The sequence below is a fragment of the Schistosoma haematobium genome, chromosome 1 (assembly GCF_000699445.3).
Source record: "Schistosoma haematobium chromosome 1, whole genome shotgun sequence".
Taxonomy (NCBI): domain Eukaryota; kingdom Metazoa; phylum Platyhelminthes; class Trematoda; order Strigeidida; family Schistosomatidae; genus Schistosoma; species Schistosoma haematobium.
The window spans coordinates 23,421,010-23,438,544 of NC_067196.1; the positions used below are offsets into that span (position 1 = coordinate 23,421,010).

The 17,535-nt window shown below is 30.9% G+C and overlaps 1 protein-coding gene across 3 annotated transcripts in view; it reads right to left on the reverse strand.

Moving 5' to 3' along the window:
- Positions 1–2,874: 2,874 nt before the first annotated feature.
- The window catches only part of INX2_5 (Innexin inx2), a gene marked incomplete at its 3' end in the record, with an annotated part of 30,903 nt that continues 16,242 nt past the window's right edge, over positions 2,875–17,535 (reverse strand). The window contains exons 1-4 of one of the 3 annotated variants that reach the window (XM_051213468.1): positions 9,917–10,734; positions 7,533–7,762; positions 5,498–5,983; positions 2,875–4,321 (exon numbers count right to left, since the gene is read on the reverse strand). In XM_051213468.1, coding sequence (XP_051073453.1) covers positions 5,723–5,983; positions 7,533–7,762; positions 9,917–9,923 — 498 coding nt within the window. In that variant the 5' untranslated portion in view covers positions 9,924–10,734. Of the gene's footprint in view, positions 5,984–7,532; positions 8,343–9,916; positions 10,735–17,535 lie in introns of those variants that run through there. The other 2 variants (XM_035730570.2, XM_051213467.1) reach the window with 2 other exon arrangements.

Sequence of the window (17,535 nt, forward strand, 5' to 3'; positions counted from 1 at the left end):
ACTTCATCCATAATACCAAAACAACTTTGATTTATCAAAACAATCATCAGAAGACTATTGAACGATATGATCACTAAGTTTATGGATTGACTTCTGAAACTTATAAGTCGCCTGACGATGTTTACTATGATTTTCAACGTAGAGAAAAAAAACAATCAACATCCAATTATTTTCATTTGTTTTAATGCTAATGACACTTAGAAATATGATATGTCAAGCTGAGTAAATTAATTAACTAGAATACACCCTTTTTAGACATAAAATGCAATGAAAATGGTCTAACTAAATTCGAACGGCATATTTTGCGAATAGTGCAAATTGAAATTGAGTATTTATACTGAAAGAGAAAACAGTGTATAGTTTTGAAATAATATTATGCCCTGACTTGATGTTATTGAAGTACGGAATTTTGTTGAAAACTTAAATCAGCGGTTATTAACTGAATAGACTGAAATGGGGATCATTTTTTGACATGTGTGTTCTTTTCATCAGTGATATTTTAATGTTACTAGTATCAGCTGTTCTGGTGGGCGACCTATGCTCCTCTTCGAGGGGTAACAGGAGTAAGTTATTAAGTATCAGTTCTAGACTAACTGATCACTGATCAGTAATGAATGCCATGCTGTTTACTCGTTTGTATTGAACAGAGTCTAGTAATTAAGTATCAGCTAAATATATTCATGTTTTGTGGAAATTTGCCTCAATGAAAATGATACCTCTTATGAGATTTGATTTTTAATGAATAAAATGATATAAAGATTCCGATGGAATTATCTCGATTGTTTGAAATGGTAAAAAAGGAATGTGGAATGCAACATCTTGAATGAAATGACCTCTGGAATACTTTAAAGTGAGCATCAAAACAAATGAGTAGTAGAATATATCACGGCTTTGACTATTCTATATGCTTACTTTTGTTGTGAAATGACCTATATGAATTGTTATGCTTCCAAATTTCTTTATATTAATCATAACAAAGTAACTCTGGATAAAAAAAACATTCTGATTGATATTAAGGAAAAGCAAGAGGTATTTTTGACAATCAACATTGATGTCATCACAATATCGTAAAGAATCTATTTGATTATGCAATGTAATTTATATTCACTGTTTACTCTGTTTGACCTTTATTTCAGGCTTATTCAGTTTCTTTTTGTATATTATCATACTACTTACTAATATTCAGTAACTTATGTCATTGTCAATAATTTGTACATCCACAGCTTTATTTTCATTATTTTGAGCTATACTTCTAACTATCTACAAGAATCTCTTACATTTAATCCATTTATTATTACTGTTTTTCCTAAACATTCTTAACGGGTTATCTCCATTGTACATCTGCTCATTGAACACTTGTTTTTTCGTAATGATCCCCATATTTTATGTGTAGTGCCCAATTTGATTTGTTGGTTCTTACTCTTGAATTAATACAGCTATTGCTTATTGCTTAATTTATCGTATATTTTTGTAAATAGTTCTTATATAACTACGATTTTCCTTTAGCCGCGTGTAAATGCCTTAGACATCCTATGAATTGATGTTTTCGAAATACATTGCTTGCTTTATCATCAATAATACTACCGTTTCATAAATAAATTATTTATGTTGATTCTGGTTGGACCTTAAACCTAAAGTGGAGTTGAGCCTGCCTTGATTACCTAATCAATATACCAGTAGACATTTAGACACCGCTTACGATTTTAGTTTAAGTTGTAATCCCATTGTCGTTGTTGCATTGCCAATGATCGAATTGGCCGAATTTGACGGAATGCCTATCAAATTTTGAATCTTCATGAAGAGATTTAAAATGGATTTTGTGGCTAGTGATTATAACAAACGATTAACTAAGAATGCAGTGAGCCATTGTTATTATTTTCTGAAGTTGAAAGCTACACTAAGATAATGGATATTTCGTCTTCATATTTCGGGTTTCCGCTACTGATGTAATTGAAATATTTTTATTGGATTTATTCACCGGCTCACCGCTACATCCAGAAGAGGTGAGAGTGAAAAATCTCATAAAAAACACGATTAATTGTAAAATTACCGTCATAAATGAAGCATGGTGCTGACTTGCACTTTTTCACTGACTTGAAATGCATAAAACAGTGTTTAACTTTAGTATTCCAGCTTGAATAGACAGATGTTGTGAGCATCTTGAAGAATTATTCAGATCTGTTTTCTCTGATCTACTCGAATTTCTAGAACAATCAACTGCCGGATTTGTACTAGTGTCCTGATCCCCATAGTCGTTGTCAGTGGGTTTAAAAAGTGTCTGACATGCTAAAGGCATTTATACTACCTTTCACCTACATAAAGCCTAACCATCGAGAGATTAACTGCTGACAGTTTATGTTTTACAATATTGCTGGATCTAGTTCCTAACAACATAAATTGCTACACAACACAGACAGCTTTAGAACAACAGGTCTCTTAATCTTTCACTACACCAGCCGGCGCTCCCCTACGATTTAATCCTTTTAGACTACATGGTTAAAATATATGATTAAATAAAATCGCTTTGCCAGACAATGGTTTCTGGATCCGATCGCCTTTGGGATAGTGAATGAATACTGCTGATGAACCCTATTCTAGGGCGAGGTAAACGTTCAATGCACCCGGGCCTCTGATTTTCATCTAACTCATATGAGTTCATGATCTATACTACGGAATATTGATTACTTTAACGTTATTTACTGTTGGCTACGTTAGATCCCCAGAACTCACTTGAGAAAGGACCTAATTTTGTAATTTTATTTAGAAAATTTGAATTTCTTTATTTTCACGCCAAAGGCGCTCTTGTCACTTTCATGTCATATTCCCCACTGGGAAATATCTTAAATGCTATTGGTCCGTTGCGTCTTTCAGTATGCTACTTGGTAACTTTCCCCAAGGACGGTTTTTTACTGTATATATACGTTTTGAATTGTGTTTGTTGTTATTGCTCGTTTCTGGCTGTTTGTAGAATATACTTCCCCATTCTAAACTTGGACTTCTCCTTCTAGTTAGCGAGGCTGAGACGCATCAATAGCTAGCTTACTGGTCTTTGGTCACTGAGTGGACTCGTGATAGCTTCAAACCTAGCATTTACCGAAATGAATATGTATACAAGATTTGATTGTACTAGTCTGATGTATTATATTAAAAGATTTATCTTTTTTTTGAAAAAAAAAACATATACGCACACAAATATTTAAGGTGCCAATTCTAGTAATCCGTTGTATAGAAAAATATAAAAGAAAATATCAGAATAATTACTAATAAAGTTTTCACAGCTAATTAGCAGACAATTTCAAAGAGTTTCTAATAATAGTAATAATAATAATAATAATGGTAATTAGTCGTATTCATATTAATAGTAATAGTAATGACAATAATACCTAACATTTTAATAAAACGTCTATTGCTAACGTTAAACAACCTTGATTTTTTTTTATTTTTCAGAAAATAATTTCTATTTTGTCCTCAGTAAGAAGAAAGAAAAAAAAAGAAACAAGTGAAAAGGTTAATCAAAATATGAATGTTCTTATTGTTGTTGTCAATGTAAATCACAAATAATTCGAATCTCTGTTAGTTCAATGTTGTTTTAAATGAACATTATTGTTGTTGTTGTTGTGGTTGTAGTTGTTGCTGTTTATTTGACATATTCTTTATTTTTTTCTTCCAGTAAACTAACATGATATATCATATTCACATAGATTAAAAGAAAAATTTAACAAGCATCATTAAACAAGATTATCAAAACCAATTTTTTCCGGTTTCATTAAATCTTGTTCTTTATCTATTGAATGTGTATTATGATAATGATTAATAAAGTTATTATATAATTCAGTGACAATATCTCCTGTAATAATATCACCTGAATTAATAGTTAACATACGAATGATGAATACACCATCAGCACGTAAATATTTATCAATAAATTCATCTAAATCACTTTGTTTCAATTCATCACCTTTTAATGAATGAATACCTTTTAATCTAAGATAACGTTTAATGAAATTTTTACGTTTTGATGCTAAAATCATACGTGTTAGCCATAATAACAAACTAAGAATACATATGATCAGTAAGAAAACAATCCAAAACCAGAAAAATATATAAATTTTTTCATTTAACATATTTATAGGTAATGCACATTGTGCAGTATATGAATTTTTTACACCAACTAATCTTATACCCGGTACACGACAATATGCTACACGTGGAAATAGCATAGTTTCAGGCCAATCACGTCCAGAACGTATATGATTAACAACAGTTAAACCAAATCCATAACCTTCAACATTTTCATTTTCTGAATAGGATAAATCATTTACTGAAGTTTATAAAAGAAAAGTCATGAAAAATATACATTATTATATTCATTTCATTAAATATTGAATTTAGAAATAAGAGTCATTGAGTTCCGACTTAGTAATCTAAATGTAACGTGTTCATAGGTTCAATCTTTGAAGAATAGAGCATGTGGATGAACATTTCTGAGAAGTTCCATACTAGAACAAAACATATGTTGACTTTTAGTGGTTAGTTGTTTTACAAAGATGAACCGTCGTGTAGTGAACTAAAATTATTAGCCAATATGTGATTATAATGACTGTCCTTAAAAAAGTTGAGGAAGTCACTACTACCCTGCACAAAACGAATTGAATTCCAATTCACTAACCAGTTTTACAAACAAACTAATAATGTAACTATATAGTCACCACCACAAAGGTGTTTATTCAAACATTTTTGAACAAATTTGCAAACTGATGTGTCAAATTTCGCCAGTGCCATGAATCCGAAAACCAAACAAATGGAATAATTGCACAAAATTTGAAGTTACAAAATAATTATTATGTACACGGCTCCTAAACATTTTTTATAAACCCTAATGTATGCATATTACATATCATTACTTCATAATTATCTAAGTTTCAACTGGATGTATCTGATGTCAGTGCGTATGATGTGTTTGTAAGTAACATATAACACAAATTAAATGCCCCTTTACTAATCACAACGTTATATAAATACCTGACTGATGTGTAGTAATAAGATTAAAGCCGCTACTCGTAAAACTTCCTTTGACCTCCTTTTAGCGTCAAACCCAAAATAAAATACTTGAGTTATGTTAGTGGAAGGCTTATAGTGATTTCGCTATCAAACTACATACAAATGATATAACATAGCTAATTAATCATCAATTCAATCAGTAGTAATTCTTTGTAGAAAGCACTCACACAAACAGTGATTTTATGATGTTCAATAGTAAAACATTTGTTCTTTTCTTACAACTTAAATATTATGCCTTTTACCTGAATATTTGGTCAAACTTTGATACAAGTATTCAGTAATCACTTATTTACATGATAATGACCATATAACATATGAATACTTATTTTAAAGAAAAATCAGAACAATCTGTCAGTCAAGGTAATCAGTGAATGGCTAATGAGCGAAGATAGATACATCCAACTAAATTAAATATGAAATACCATCCCAAAACTACTTTTTACTGTGTTGGTACGACACTATTCTTGTTTATATCCTCTTGTTCTTGTTCAACTGTCGAATAATTCAATCGAGGGTATCATGTGCTCAAGTATCGTATTCTATTGATTTAGAGACCCAAGTTCAATGTTGTATTGAATAAATCAATTATTCTCCATTATAAAGAACGTAGATGACCTACACAATGAAATCTAATGGTAAATAGTTAAAACAACGACTATTATTAATTAATAGTATAATCATTATCAAACTTACATGCTTTAAAATCAGTCACTTTGCCTAATTGTAAGCTACGTCGACTTGCACTGCCATTTGAATAAAAGCCCAAAAAACGTTGAATTAAAAATAGTTGTAATGCAGCATTAATAATTGTAACAATTTTTACGCATAAATAAGAAAATATCAAGTGTGTACCGAGTCTTTTACTAGCTACAAATATCCCACCAAATTGAGCAGCTGTTTTAGTCAGTTTAGCACGTTTACCCTTAGAAAAAAAAAGAGAGACAGAGTTAGAATACAGTAAAACTGGAAAATGCAGTTTACGGCTGTGTTATAGTAGTAATAGTAATTATATATATATAGTCATTTAGTTGCAAGTTATAGTAGAGTTGAATTTTGGGTTAACAGCGAAATTCAAGTTCTATTTGGCATTTTTCGGCTGGAAATGGATGCATCATTGTGTTGTCGTTCACACTGAGACACAAACTATATACTATTTTACTTTAAACTCCGCCAAGTTATTCACTGAGTAACTGAGTCAACATGGCCATCAGCTTGTTCAACTGGTATGAATATATTTGTACGGGTCTGTATTTTTTTTTTGTTTTTGGTATTACGGACTATATTTGATCCATCATTTTTTAGGATAAGTCAGGAATGATTGTTTTTGGAATTTGTATAGTCTGTATCATTATTTAGACTCGAGTTTGATGGGGTAATGGCATATGGTTGTAAGACCCGTACTAGTCTTAAAGAAGGAGCTATCATCATGTGTTGAGGAATAGTGATCTACTCGTTGGCGACTGAATGTGACGGTTCGTAATCAATGAGTCACTACTACTTCCTGTGCTCGCGAATTCACTATTCTTGAAAGTGAAGGTTCGGCAAAATGTCCGATAAATTATAAGCATTTCAACTTTAGACATATGAATATATTAACCCTTGCATAAAGCAAGACAATCTTATTGTAATGACTTTATCATGGTTGAAAATCTTAACTTTTTTATTATTATAGCTGGTTTGCAGAGTTAGATTTTATTGTTTATATCATAAACTAACCTCAGTTAAACAAAACTGAAACTGAATAATTGTCTCAACCTAGTGTGAGTCTCATCAGATGCGATCACTCAGTGGCCAATTTCGATAGGTAAATCATGAGGCTCTTGTAAGAAATTGTGACCAGTGGAGCTCAAACCTATTGGATATGAGACAATCACCCAATAATGGGGTTGGTAGATGATTGAGCAATATTGACAATTAGTTGAATTTAGAAATGTCAACCATTGGACTTTGACTCAGTGATCTGAACTTTAAGCCTTTGTCATGAGATTTGAAGGTCTCGGGTTCTATCAGTGGAGCCCTACTAAATAGTCCCATACTTGGGGATATATTTAACAGTTCAGTTCAAACAATCAATTACCAATGGCAAACTAATTTTATCACCAAACAGTCAAACAATAAGCACAATACATTTTGTGATTATTTCGATTATCCTGTTGTTGTTATTTCAGTCGAAATTTGGTCAATCTTAGTTGACACATGGGCCTCCTATGTGGATTCCCTTGATAAAACTTTTATGACATAAGTTTATATAGAGTAAATGGAATGTTGCTAACAGTGAAATCCAGAACGAGTCTCAGATTGAATGGAACGCACTTCCTGGATTCCACTGCTAGTCACATTCAATCTATTTTACGTAAATAAACATAACATTTTATTTGTTCGATGAAAAATGTAAAGATGTCTTAAATAGGTTTAGAAACTTTTACTATAGGAAATCTGAAACTCAGTAAGACATGTCTAAATTAACTTACTTTCCGACATTCTTTGTGCATTCCAATCATGTCCTCGATGAATTCCGCTACACGAGCTACTGCTTTCTGACGATCATCTCGAGATAGTATGGCAGCATCTGCCGCTGATTTTACTAACGAAAACATATCACCACCAGAACGACAAGCACAAGCAGCTTGCCAAGCAATATGTGGAATATAAAATAATATGCACTGTAGGCCAAGTACAAACGGTACCCACTGATAATAAGCTAACAATGTAAAATAAAGTGAGAAAAATTGGACAATGAATAATATAAGGTATTATTTGATCAATATATTGTAAAGGATCAATCAACTGAAGAATTATTGTGTATTGACCAGTGACTTGTTTCTGGCTGGGTTCCACAAGTTCTTATAAGAGGCTATGTTAGGTAGAATTTGTTCATTTCGTTAGTTATGAAGATGTCGTCAATGACATCTTATAATCATCGCGCTATTGCTTCGCTGAAGTTGAACTTGCAGACTATTAGATTTAGACGCAGTGGTAAAAAGGTTAGATGCTCACCGCGAGACTTGAGAGTTCTAGGCACGATCTTTGGTGTGGTCGAAGAGAAGGACTGTTAAGAAGCTTTAAACTAGAACGAAACAGTTTTATCTATTTTACAATGAATCTCCACCTTAGGTTACTCCGGGAAGAAATCATCTAAGTGATTTTGATTACATCACAAATTAATAATTCTCAGTTAATCCCAAGTTAGTTAGTTAGTACTACACAGTAGTATTACATACTTAACACATTTGTAATCTGTTTAGTTACATTATGAACATTTACTAGTAAAATGATTTCATATATTTTCACATTATATATATATATATATATATATATATATATATATATATAATGAATGTTTCATGATAAATATTGATCACCGGACACGGTGTCCAGAATAAAAACGAGATGTATTATGTTTACGTAAACTAGATTGATATCAATACACTTTAGTTCAGACTGGTTCTATTTTACATGATTATGGAACATAACACAGTGAAAGTAGGTTGGATTGATCATCATTACAAAAAACTGTATACTCATTAGTTGATGAAAAACATATAGAAATTCATTATGGTAAAACTTCCAGACTATGAACTATGAATGTGTTTTTAATGTTTCAGAAAATGAGTACAGAACCGATTAGTTTTTCAATCTTTATCTAATTCGAATTAATTTGTAGTGAAAAATTCCCTTCAATTATTTTATTTACATAGTTCTTGATAGGTCTTGTCGATCGAACGCTATATACGTTTACCTAAGCTATTCTGGTAACCCGCAGTCTAGAACTACACAGCGACTTAAACACCAGGGAGAAGACACAAGTATGAGAGAAAATACTTTATCCAAAGGTTCATTTTTGTACAGAAAATCATAGGTATTTATAGATGTTGGCGTCTGTTAAATCAACATTATATTTCAGCCAATCCGTTAATGACACATTATGCTACCGACCAATAGTAGCATGCCACGTTGGAATTCTAGAACGTTCCATCATGCTCTGATTGGCTGGGACCCTTCGGCTCCTTTTGGGCCTCTGGAGGCTCCGTTGAAGTTTTCCGGAAGCCGACTCAACAGTTCTAATCTGATGGTTACGTGCAAACTAACAAACATTGATGTTAGAGACCTAATTATATTAAAACTGTTCATCCCCATAAACACAATTACTGTATACATTAACGATCATTAGTCTTCGCAAAAATACTAATCTATCAATCACATCATTGAAAAAACTAGTCAAGTAACTTTCTGCATTCAAACATAAAATACATAATTATGAAATTCGGGGTATGAAACCGAGTGACATAATTTTTTCTTCTAATTTATGAGCGGAGACAGAGATTTAGGTAATTTCTGAAGTTTTTAATCCATGTCATGCATATCCAGTACTTTGAACTATTTTTCCATCCATCTAATAGGTGAATGTTGTTACTTTCAAACAAACGTTTCTTTTAGAGGTATGTATATTTACCTCACTCAATTTATTCAAGTATATGTCCTTGATTAACCAGTCTATTTGTAGTTAAAATGCCACCAAACAACATTTTTTGCACCCCAATCCAATAGTTTTTAGTTCTGTATTAAAAATCAAATAGGTATGGTATTGTAATGTACTGTGATCCAAATTTCCGAGAATGAGTACATTGGTGTTATGCTAGGCTGAATATTTTATGTACACCATATTTACACCATTTTAATTCATGAATATTTCTAACCATTGATTTATATCTATGCAAATTTATTCATAGCTTATATTAACTGAATGCCATTGTTCATATAAAACATCATTCATGTAAACAGATTATAAGTTCGAAACTAGTACTATTCACATTAATACGGATATTAAGGTTTATATATACAAATGATAACTCACTGAACATGAATTATGTATGTCATAGTGAATTTTGATGTTCCTGTCACATTTAAATTTATATCCATTTTGATTGCTCCCCATCTGAGCACTCAATCACTCAGAAAGTTCAAATAGTCAATAATTTGAAAATACTAAGTAGTAGAAGTATGGACTAGTAAATTCTTTACAAGTGGTTTCAAAAACATTTGTGAAGGTGATATGATGCGCACCGTTATAAAACAAATCAATCGATCAAAACAAACTCAGAATAAAAAGTTATCTAAAAGTTGAATGATAGAAATTCGCCAAAAACAGTGAGCTTCCTTTTTCCTACCATTGCTGAAGCCTTTACTATATTAACATTTAGAAAAACGTGAGCTATTTACACTAAAGGATTCTTCTCGAACTTGCCTTCTATCATAGTCTTAATTAACTCCTGGTTTTATAAAATCATAATCTTTCCCATCTTTCTATCTCTCTGTTCACTTTCTACATATGATTGAGTTATTCTGTCTCTCTCTCTTCGACTGCATTTTATTTAATCATATCATGTTTTCCATCCCATTTTCTACAGTCCCTATTCTTTATCCAATATGTTTGCTGGTCTCGAGGAATATTCAAGCTTTTCATAACCATATTTTGAGTTTTATCATACATATTAACGATTATCTTTGCGATTGTACAGCTTTGAAAATGAATTGGACAAAAAGACAATACTTTATTGAACCATTCTTTCCACATTTATTTCTCAGTGGGTGTATTCTGTTTAATTGTGAGGTCAACAATAGCAATAATTAACAATTCTATCAAACACCAAGAAAATTGAAATAGATCAACAGAATACATTACGGATAATATTATGAAAACGATACTTAATGCATAGAGGACATGGGTACAATAAACTGTTACTGATTGTAGGAGAGAGGATTAAAGGTTTCCCTCTAAATTATATTCCTTAATTTAAGCAACTAAAGGTAACTATTCATAAAGAATTGTATAGTACATATCCTACTAACAGTGTTGTAATGTAATGTAACTCATTTACGAAATACTCAACTTTAAGCCACAATACTATTTATCTGTTTTTGAGGACTAAGAACACCACTATGCTGTGAATATCGAATTATATCAAAAGAGGATTGAAACCTGTAACCTACTGGTTGAATACCGAGTAGCTTAATGGTCAAATTAACGCTTTAGTATGTCATAATAATCAAAATCATTTCAATTATTTCAATCAATATAGATTTAAAAACACCCTGAATACTAAAGATCACTTGTAAGTTGACATGATCACTACCGAAATGTGTATTCCCGATAATTACTGAATCTAAGCTTTCGATCGACAAACTATTTTCATTTCATTGTATGACACAAGAATATCTTACCGATTGAATGGATTTAAAAAATTGGGACAATTCAATACTCGATCTCTTGACAGCAAAATATCTACCTCAAGACAGTTGTGAATAGATGTGTCACGAGTTACGGAGTATGAAAATTGATAACTATTGCTTTCTGTATTAAATCAACTCATTTATCATTCCAAGTTAGTCTTCAAAACGAATTAAGTAAATTGGCGGAAACTAAAAATTTTCGTTCCTCGGATCTGAAGGTCCTGGCGTGATCGTCGATGCTCACTGCTCAATCATATACTAAGATGAAACGTCTCCAGTTCTCTCTGGTTTTCTGTGATACCCCCAAATAAGATTAAAACGTAGTAAATATCACTTACAAAATAAAGTTATTACTTAAGATACTTTACAAAATTAGCTTAAAATAGACATTAAGATCCCGGATTACATCTTGGACTTTTAATGGATTGTTTTTTGTCAGATATGTATATAAGGATACCGAAAAATCTGTCATACGAACCATGGAATGATATTTCACACTAATTCATTACACTAACAATGATAAGAGTTCAATGGAGATCGGACGTGAAACAATTCCAAGTTGAGAAGTTGAAGGAGAATTTCTTCAATGAACATTTTATTACTCTTATGATTTATCCGTGTAACTAATCGTGAAGTCATAGAAAGTAATATATTGTTTTCAGCATAAATAAAGATCTCAGTGGTATCTTTGAAGTATCCACTGAAACTCATTTTAATGCTAATCACTGATTTACCAGTTGCTAATGGGATTTTAATGATGATTTAATGGATGAATTCTAAACGAAAATATAGAGAAATCATATGAATCGAATATATAAAAAACTTCCCATCATTATTGTACATACGTCGATTATAAAAAATATTGATTCGAAACTAAAGGCTGTGTCACTTAATATGTTGAATAAACATTACTCAAGTAAACTTTAAAAATGTGCACGCAATTCTTTACCAAGTACAGGTTCATTATCTCAGCTCCGTAGAACATACTTTAATTGTTATTACTACCAACCATCCCCCAAACCTAAGTAGCTGGAGAGAAATTCAGGTGTTGGTAGCTAGTTTTATCAGAATACTTATTCTGTCTAACCCATATCTCACCTAAATATTTCGATGAAAGTTAAATAGATGCTTGATAGCAGAGCTGTGTTCAGTCATTAATAAATATTTCACAGGTTTGAAGCCAAATAGTTTCGCTAACCCTTAAATATACACAACTGAAATACTGCTCAAAGCTGAGTAAATAAATGAAATGACACTAAATAATTGTGCTGGAAATCAAAGTAGCTAACCACTGAGTTTATATATGTAGTGGCTAAACAAATTTACACAATAGTATACAATTTTCCACTGAAAAATGAAAATTAGTTGTGTCAATTATCAATCTATTCATATATATCCTTATCAGTTCATTTATTTAGAGATGGTTGAATGATTATAAAGTGCACAAAATAAAATAAAAAACTAACAAGTAATAAGTACTCAAATGTAAATTTATTTTACTCTTTAAATAACTTTTTTCTTCATTTGTTCATTGTCCATGACCTTAGATTTTTTTTTAGTATTATGAATGGACGGATACTGTAAAATGATTTGCTTATTAATTCTTACTGGTTATACTGCGAAATAGGTAGAAAATACAGTAAAAGTCAGAGTTCAATGAATGTAAGTTACATTATTTAAATATTAAGTATTTTAAAGTATAAATGTAAATCAGTACTTCACGGTATTTAAATGAACTTAATAGCTTAATGAATAAATAACTCACTGAAGTTCAAAGTGAAAGGTACTGTGTTTAGATACTATTGTGAACATCAATGTTAGGATGAAAGAACACTCTGGCAACGAGTCCAGAACGGGATGAAACGTGCACATTGGATTCTTATAACAATCACAACTCATCTGTACCTTATGTTTTAATCAAATAAATCAATGGGATTTTAACAACAATTTTATTTGATTAACAATAAACTAGTTTTAACAATTTTCTCTGGTTATAATCTACATGAATTGAGAGGCTAAAGTCTAAAACTAAATATTTTTTTATGGTAAATTACTTTGATTTTGCTAGTTTATTATTTAAAATTACACGTCAAAACTGATGATTGTCTTACTATATGACACTTCAGAGATTAAAATTTGATGAGTTTCATGTGATATAATATTGAAATAACTTATTGTTCGTTATAATTCTATGTTAATTCATAATTTTCGATTTGACCTAGTGAATAGGATTTTTAATGATATAAAGAATATGTAAAAAAAATGATCTCATTTAAAAATCCAGCCAATGTTTTCACCAATCACTAGTTATTAGAGAACATTTCTCAAGGAATTATTCAGTCAGTTATAATCAACTTGGCATATACGCCTATCTGTTGCCATCCAAATCAGGACAGGAAGATAAAATTATCAAAATAAATACCAGATTAGTTTATATAGTAACAGTATCAGTGGTAGTAGAAAAGAATAAGAATAAAAGAATATAATTCGAGAACATAGAATAAAATAATGGGATGAAACAGTTTCAGATAATAATTTTAAAGCTTATGATCTAATGGGAGGATTAAAGACTGAAGTTAATTAAGCAATTGAAAGATAACTAACTTTCAGAAGGACATCGAACAAATATAGTGCTAAATCCCACAAAGGTAGCTAAAGACCATTGAATTCCAATCCATTGGTTGATACTTGCCACAAAACATATAAGTTCTGAAGTTCATTTAACCCAGTATGTTGTTATTCTCTATTCATAATAGACCCAAACTACAACATCTTATCGAAACGTAAGAACTAACTGAGAAGTAAGAATACAGATTATTTTTGAATAAATGGAGTAAAAATTGTTGTAACGGGTGGACTGCAGTTTAGATGGAGCAGCATATTTATCGATCGACTACAGTGACACGGGAAAACATGTAAGAACGACCTAGAGTCACGATTGGTCCCGCTTCCCTGTCTAGCCCAGCCAGTTGAGTCTAGAATGCAAGTCACAGCCTCTGAGTTATGAATCGTTATATTTCAAACATACTCTATTTATATACTAACCAAACAGACCACATCGTACCATAAAAATAGAAAACAACATCTGTACAATATTTAGCGAGTGAAATAAATAACAGCCAATAGGGAATGTTCATTTAACGTCCAAGGACATCATTAGACTTAACATGTTAATGATTGGCACATTATTCCTCAGCATCCATAACAAAAATAAAACCAGTGATTAAGATTATTGATTTCATTGATTCATTTATAAATCTACGAAACCTGCAACGCCTAACGGCGTATTATATTTCATATGTAATTTTGTTATGAAAAAACTTATTCTACTGACTAGTCTTAAATTTCGATACTAATTAGCTTGGTCTTTATGAGGGATTATCATTTAGCCACATAACATCACTGCGTACCACTTATCAATTATCATTTTGTTTATCAATTCAACAATAAATGAATCATGTTCATTATCAAAATTAAAGATCATCTTCCTATAATACAATACGAAACGCTCATAAATTGAAAACAATCTCTCTCAACTCATTGAAAGCTATTCACATAGACGATCTAGACATATACATCAATTTTATTTCGTAATAATCCTACTCACTTAAAATAGCCTCGCAAATTTACTTTGGCGATTTAGGACACCAGATTAACTTAAAGAAAATAACTGAAAGTTCTATGGAACATTAGCAGTTGGCCGATAACTAATAATTACTACAGTATAACACTATTCACCAAAACACGCATTCTCATTTCACCTTATGCATATATGTTCTTTAGTAAGGACATATATTGTGAACTGAACATAACTGGGACTGATTTGTAGTTCATTTATTTAAAAGAAATATACTTAATGTGAAAGTGTAATAATATCATTATTATTTGAATCTATAATCTTTTAACATTATAAGAAAACTGCTGGGCCAATATACAATGTATGTTAGTCAGAATCCTTCAAATTCACTGAGTACACGATATTCCAAGTGTGCTGAACTATAGTCAAAGTTTACTTTTCAAACTCATAACTAGATTTTATTTACTCCAAGTGATCAAAACTTTCAACAAGATTTACGAAAAATAAATGTTAGTATTTAGAAAAGTCAAATGGACATTTCATTCCTTAATGAGTACTTTTAATTTAATCATGTTTTCTCCCCGTGGTGACGACCAGACTTGTATGTACAAATCTATTATACATGACAGAATACTTATCATTAAAACTATAAACAATATATATGCTAATTAGATTTCATTGTTCAGTCATGACGATTATCTAGTGTATATTGTGTTCGAGTGAACTGATTTTGAAGGTCATTCTTTTTAAACAAACCCACGTATTTATCCATATTAAATAACTGGAATACAATTAACATATTAGTTTGTAATGTGTATTTTGAATAATTGCACAATAAGACCCGAGTATATGTTCTACCTCTTATTTAATAATTAACATTGTCAATATCAATGTAAATGAGAATGGGAATGTGTTATAACACCATAAAAATTAAATATCACCCACCGAAATGTAAAAGCATTCCTTAATAAATATGTTTAAACAAACCTTAGTAATAATAATAATAACATAGTGAAGAAACTTTCTCAACATGTTCTCATAAATTGAGTGGTTTAATCATGAAGTTTGTGTAGACAACGATAAATTTACGATTAAATTACTCAATTCATTGAAAACAAAAATGTAAGCAAGTTTATCTACTTAGACTTTAGTTAAAAGTAGTCAACAGACCACATTTTGAATGGTAAAATCCAAGAATTAATTGACAGGATAAAATCTTAACACAGCAGGTAGATACTACTGATGTCCATAAATGTTCACATTGATATTTTAATTATCGATCAGTAATTACGTGCTCACTAGATAGATTTACCAGTGATTCTGACAAGAGGCCTATGAAAACCTATGGATTTAATCATATCAATTGTGAAACAGATATTATGGATAACAATCAAAGGGAATCGTACTACTCAAAGAACAGATTAAATTTTTTTTTTAAAACTACTGACTTTTAACGTGAAAGTCTAAAAGTATCGTGTTCATCACAAATTCTAAGGGTACTGAGTTTGATTTTTTGTTTAGGTATGACTATGTAATTTTAGAGAGTGATTAACTAAAACCCAGTCGTCAAATAATGTTACCCAATTTTTACTAGTTCTCTAGATAATATGTTTATTATTACAGGATATTACAGGGATTGAAATATTACGTTTGGAACCGAAATTGGTTAGACAATCATCGAAAGTTACGGAGTAATAGACATTTGTCTTATTCTAGCATAAAATTCCCAGGTAGTGAGAAATCACGAGCTCATGAAGGATGAGATTCAGAACCTTCAGTCCTTTTGGCTGTCTGTTTGATTGGTTGACTTTCAAAGTTACACTATATTCATACACTCAATGGATCATTTTCTGAAAATCACAGTTACATAAAATCCTAAAAATTAATTTACACAAAATTAATGTGATTCTCGTATCAAATTTATGCAAGTTCAACATACATTCAATGAAAAAAAAGATGGAATTTGACAAATTATTCAAATCAATTACTATTTCACTGTTATGTTCACTTCAATAACAAATCATTTGAAATGCCAACAAACAAGGTGAGAATGAGAAGATGATTTCAAAATAAAAAAAAATCATTTGTTCAATTTCAATCAATTTGCCAAATAATATCGAAGAATTATCGATGATATGTAATTTACATACAATATGAACGGTATCTAGAAGGTGAATTTAAAATAGTTTCTAAGTGATAATAGAATAAATTACTTGAATAAGTATCACATGCAATCGACTTATAATTTATCAATTGATTTCAGGGTTTTTTTTTACAAACCACCTACCTACTCAACTAACTTCTTTTAATCAAACAATAGTATTACCAACTGAATTACAAATATATCATTTTAAAAAATGAAAAGTATGTCAGATTTAATTGAGAAGCGGAATATTTGGAAAGACTTTCGAAAAAATTGATAATCATGTGCCCACTAAAGAAAGATCATTTTATTAGGGAATTTTATAGTAACAATGAACCTGTGTCCTGCCTAAAGTTTATTGGTCAGTGGTTTGAACTATCTATGTGGCACAGTAGCTATACCGTCAAATTCACTTTTTCTTCATTCCCCTTGGGCATGTGCCGTTTGTGTATGGCGAAGAATTGGTTGCATGTTATCATAATATATTACATCACTGAAGCTTTTTTTAAAACATCTCGACTCT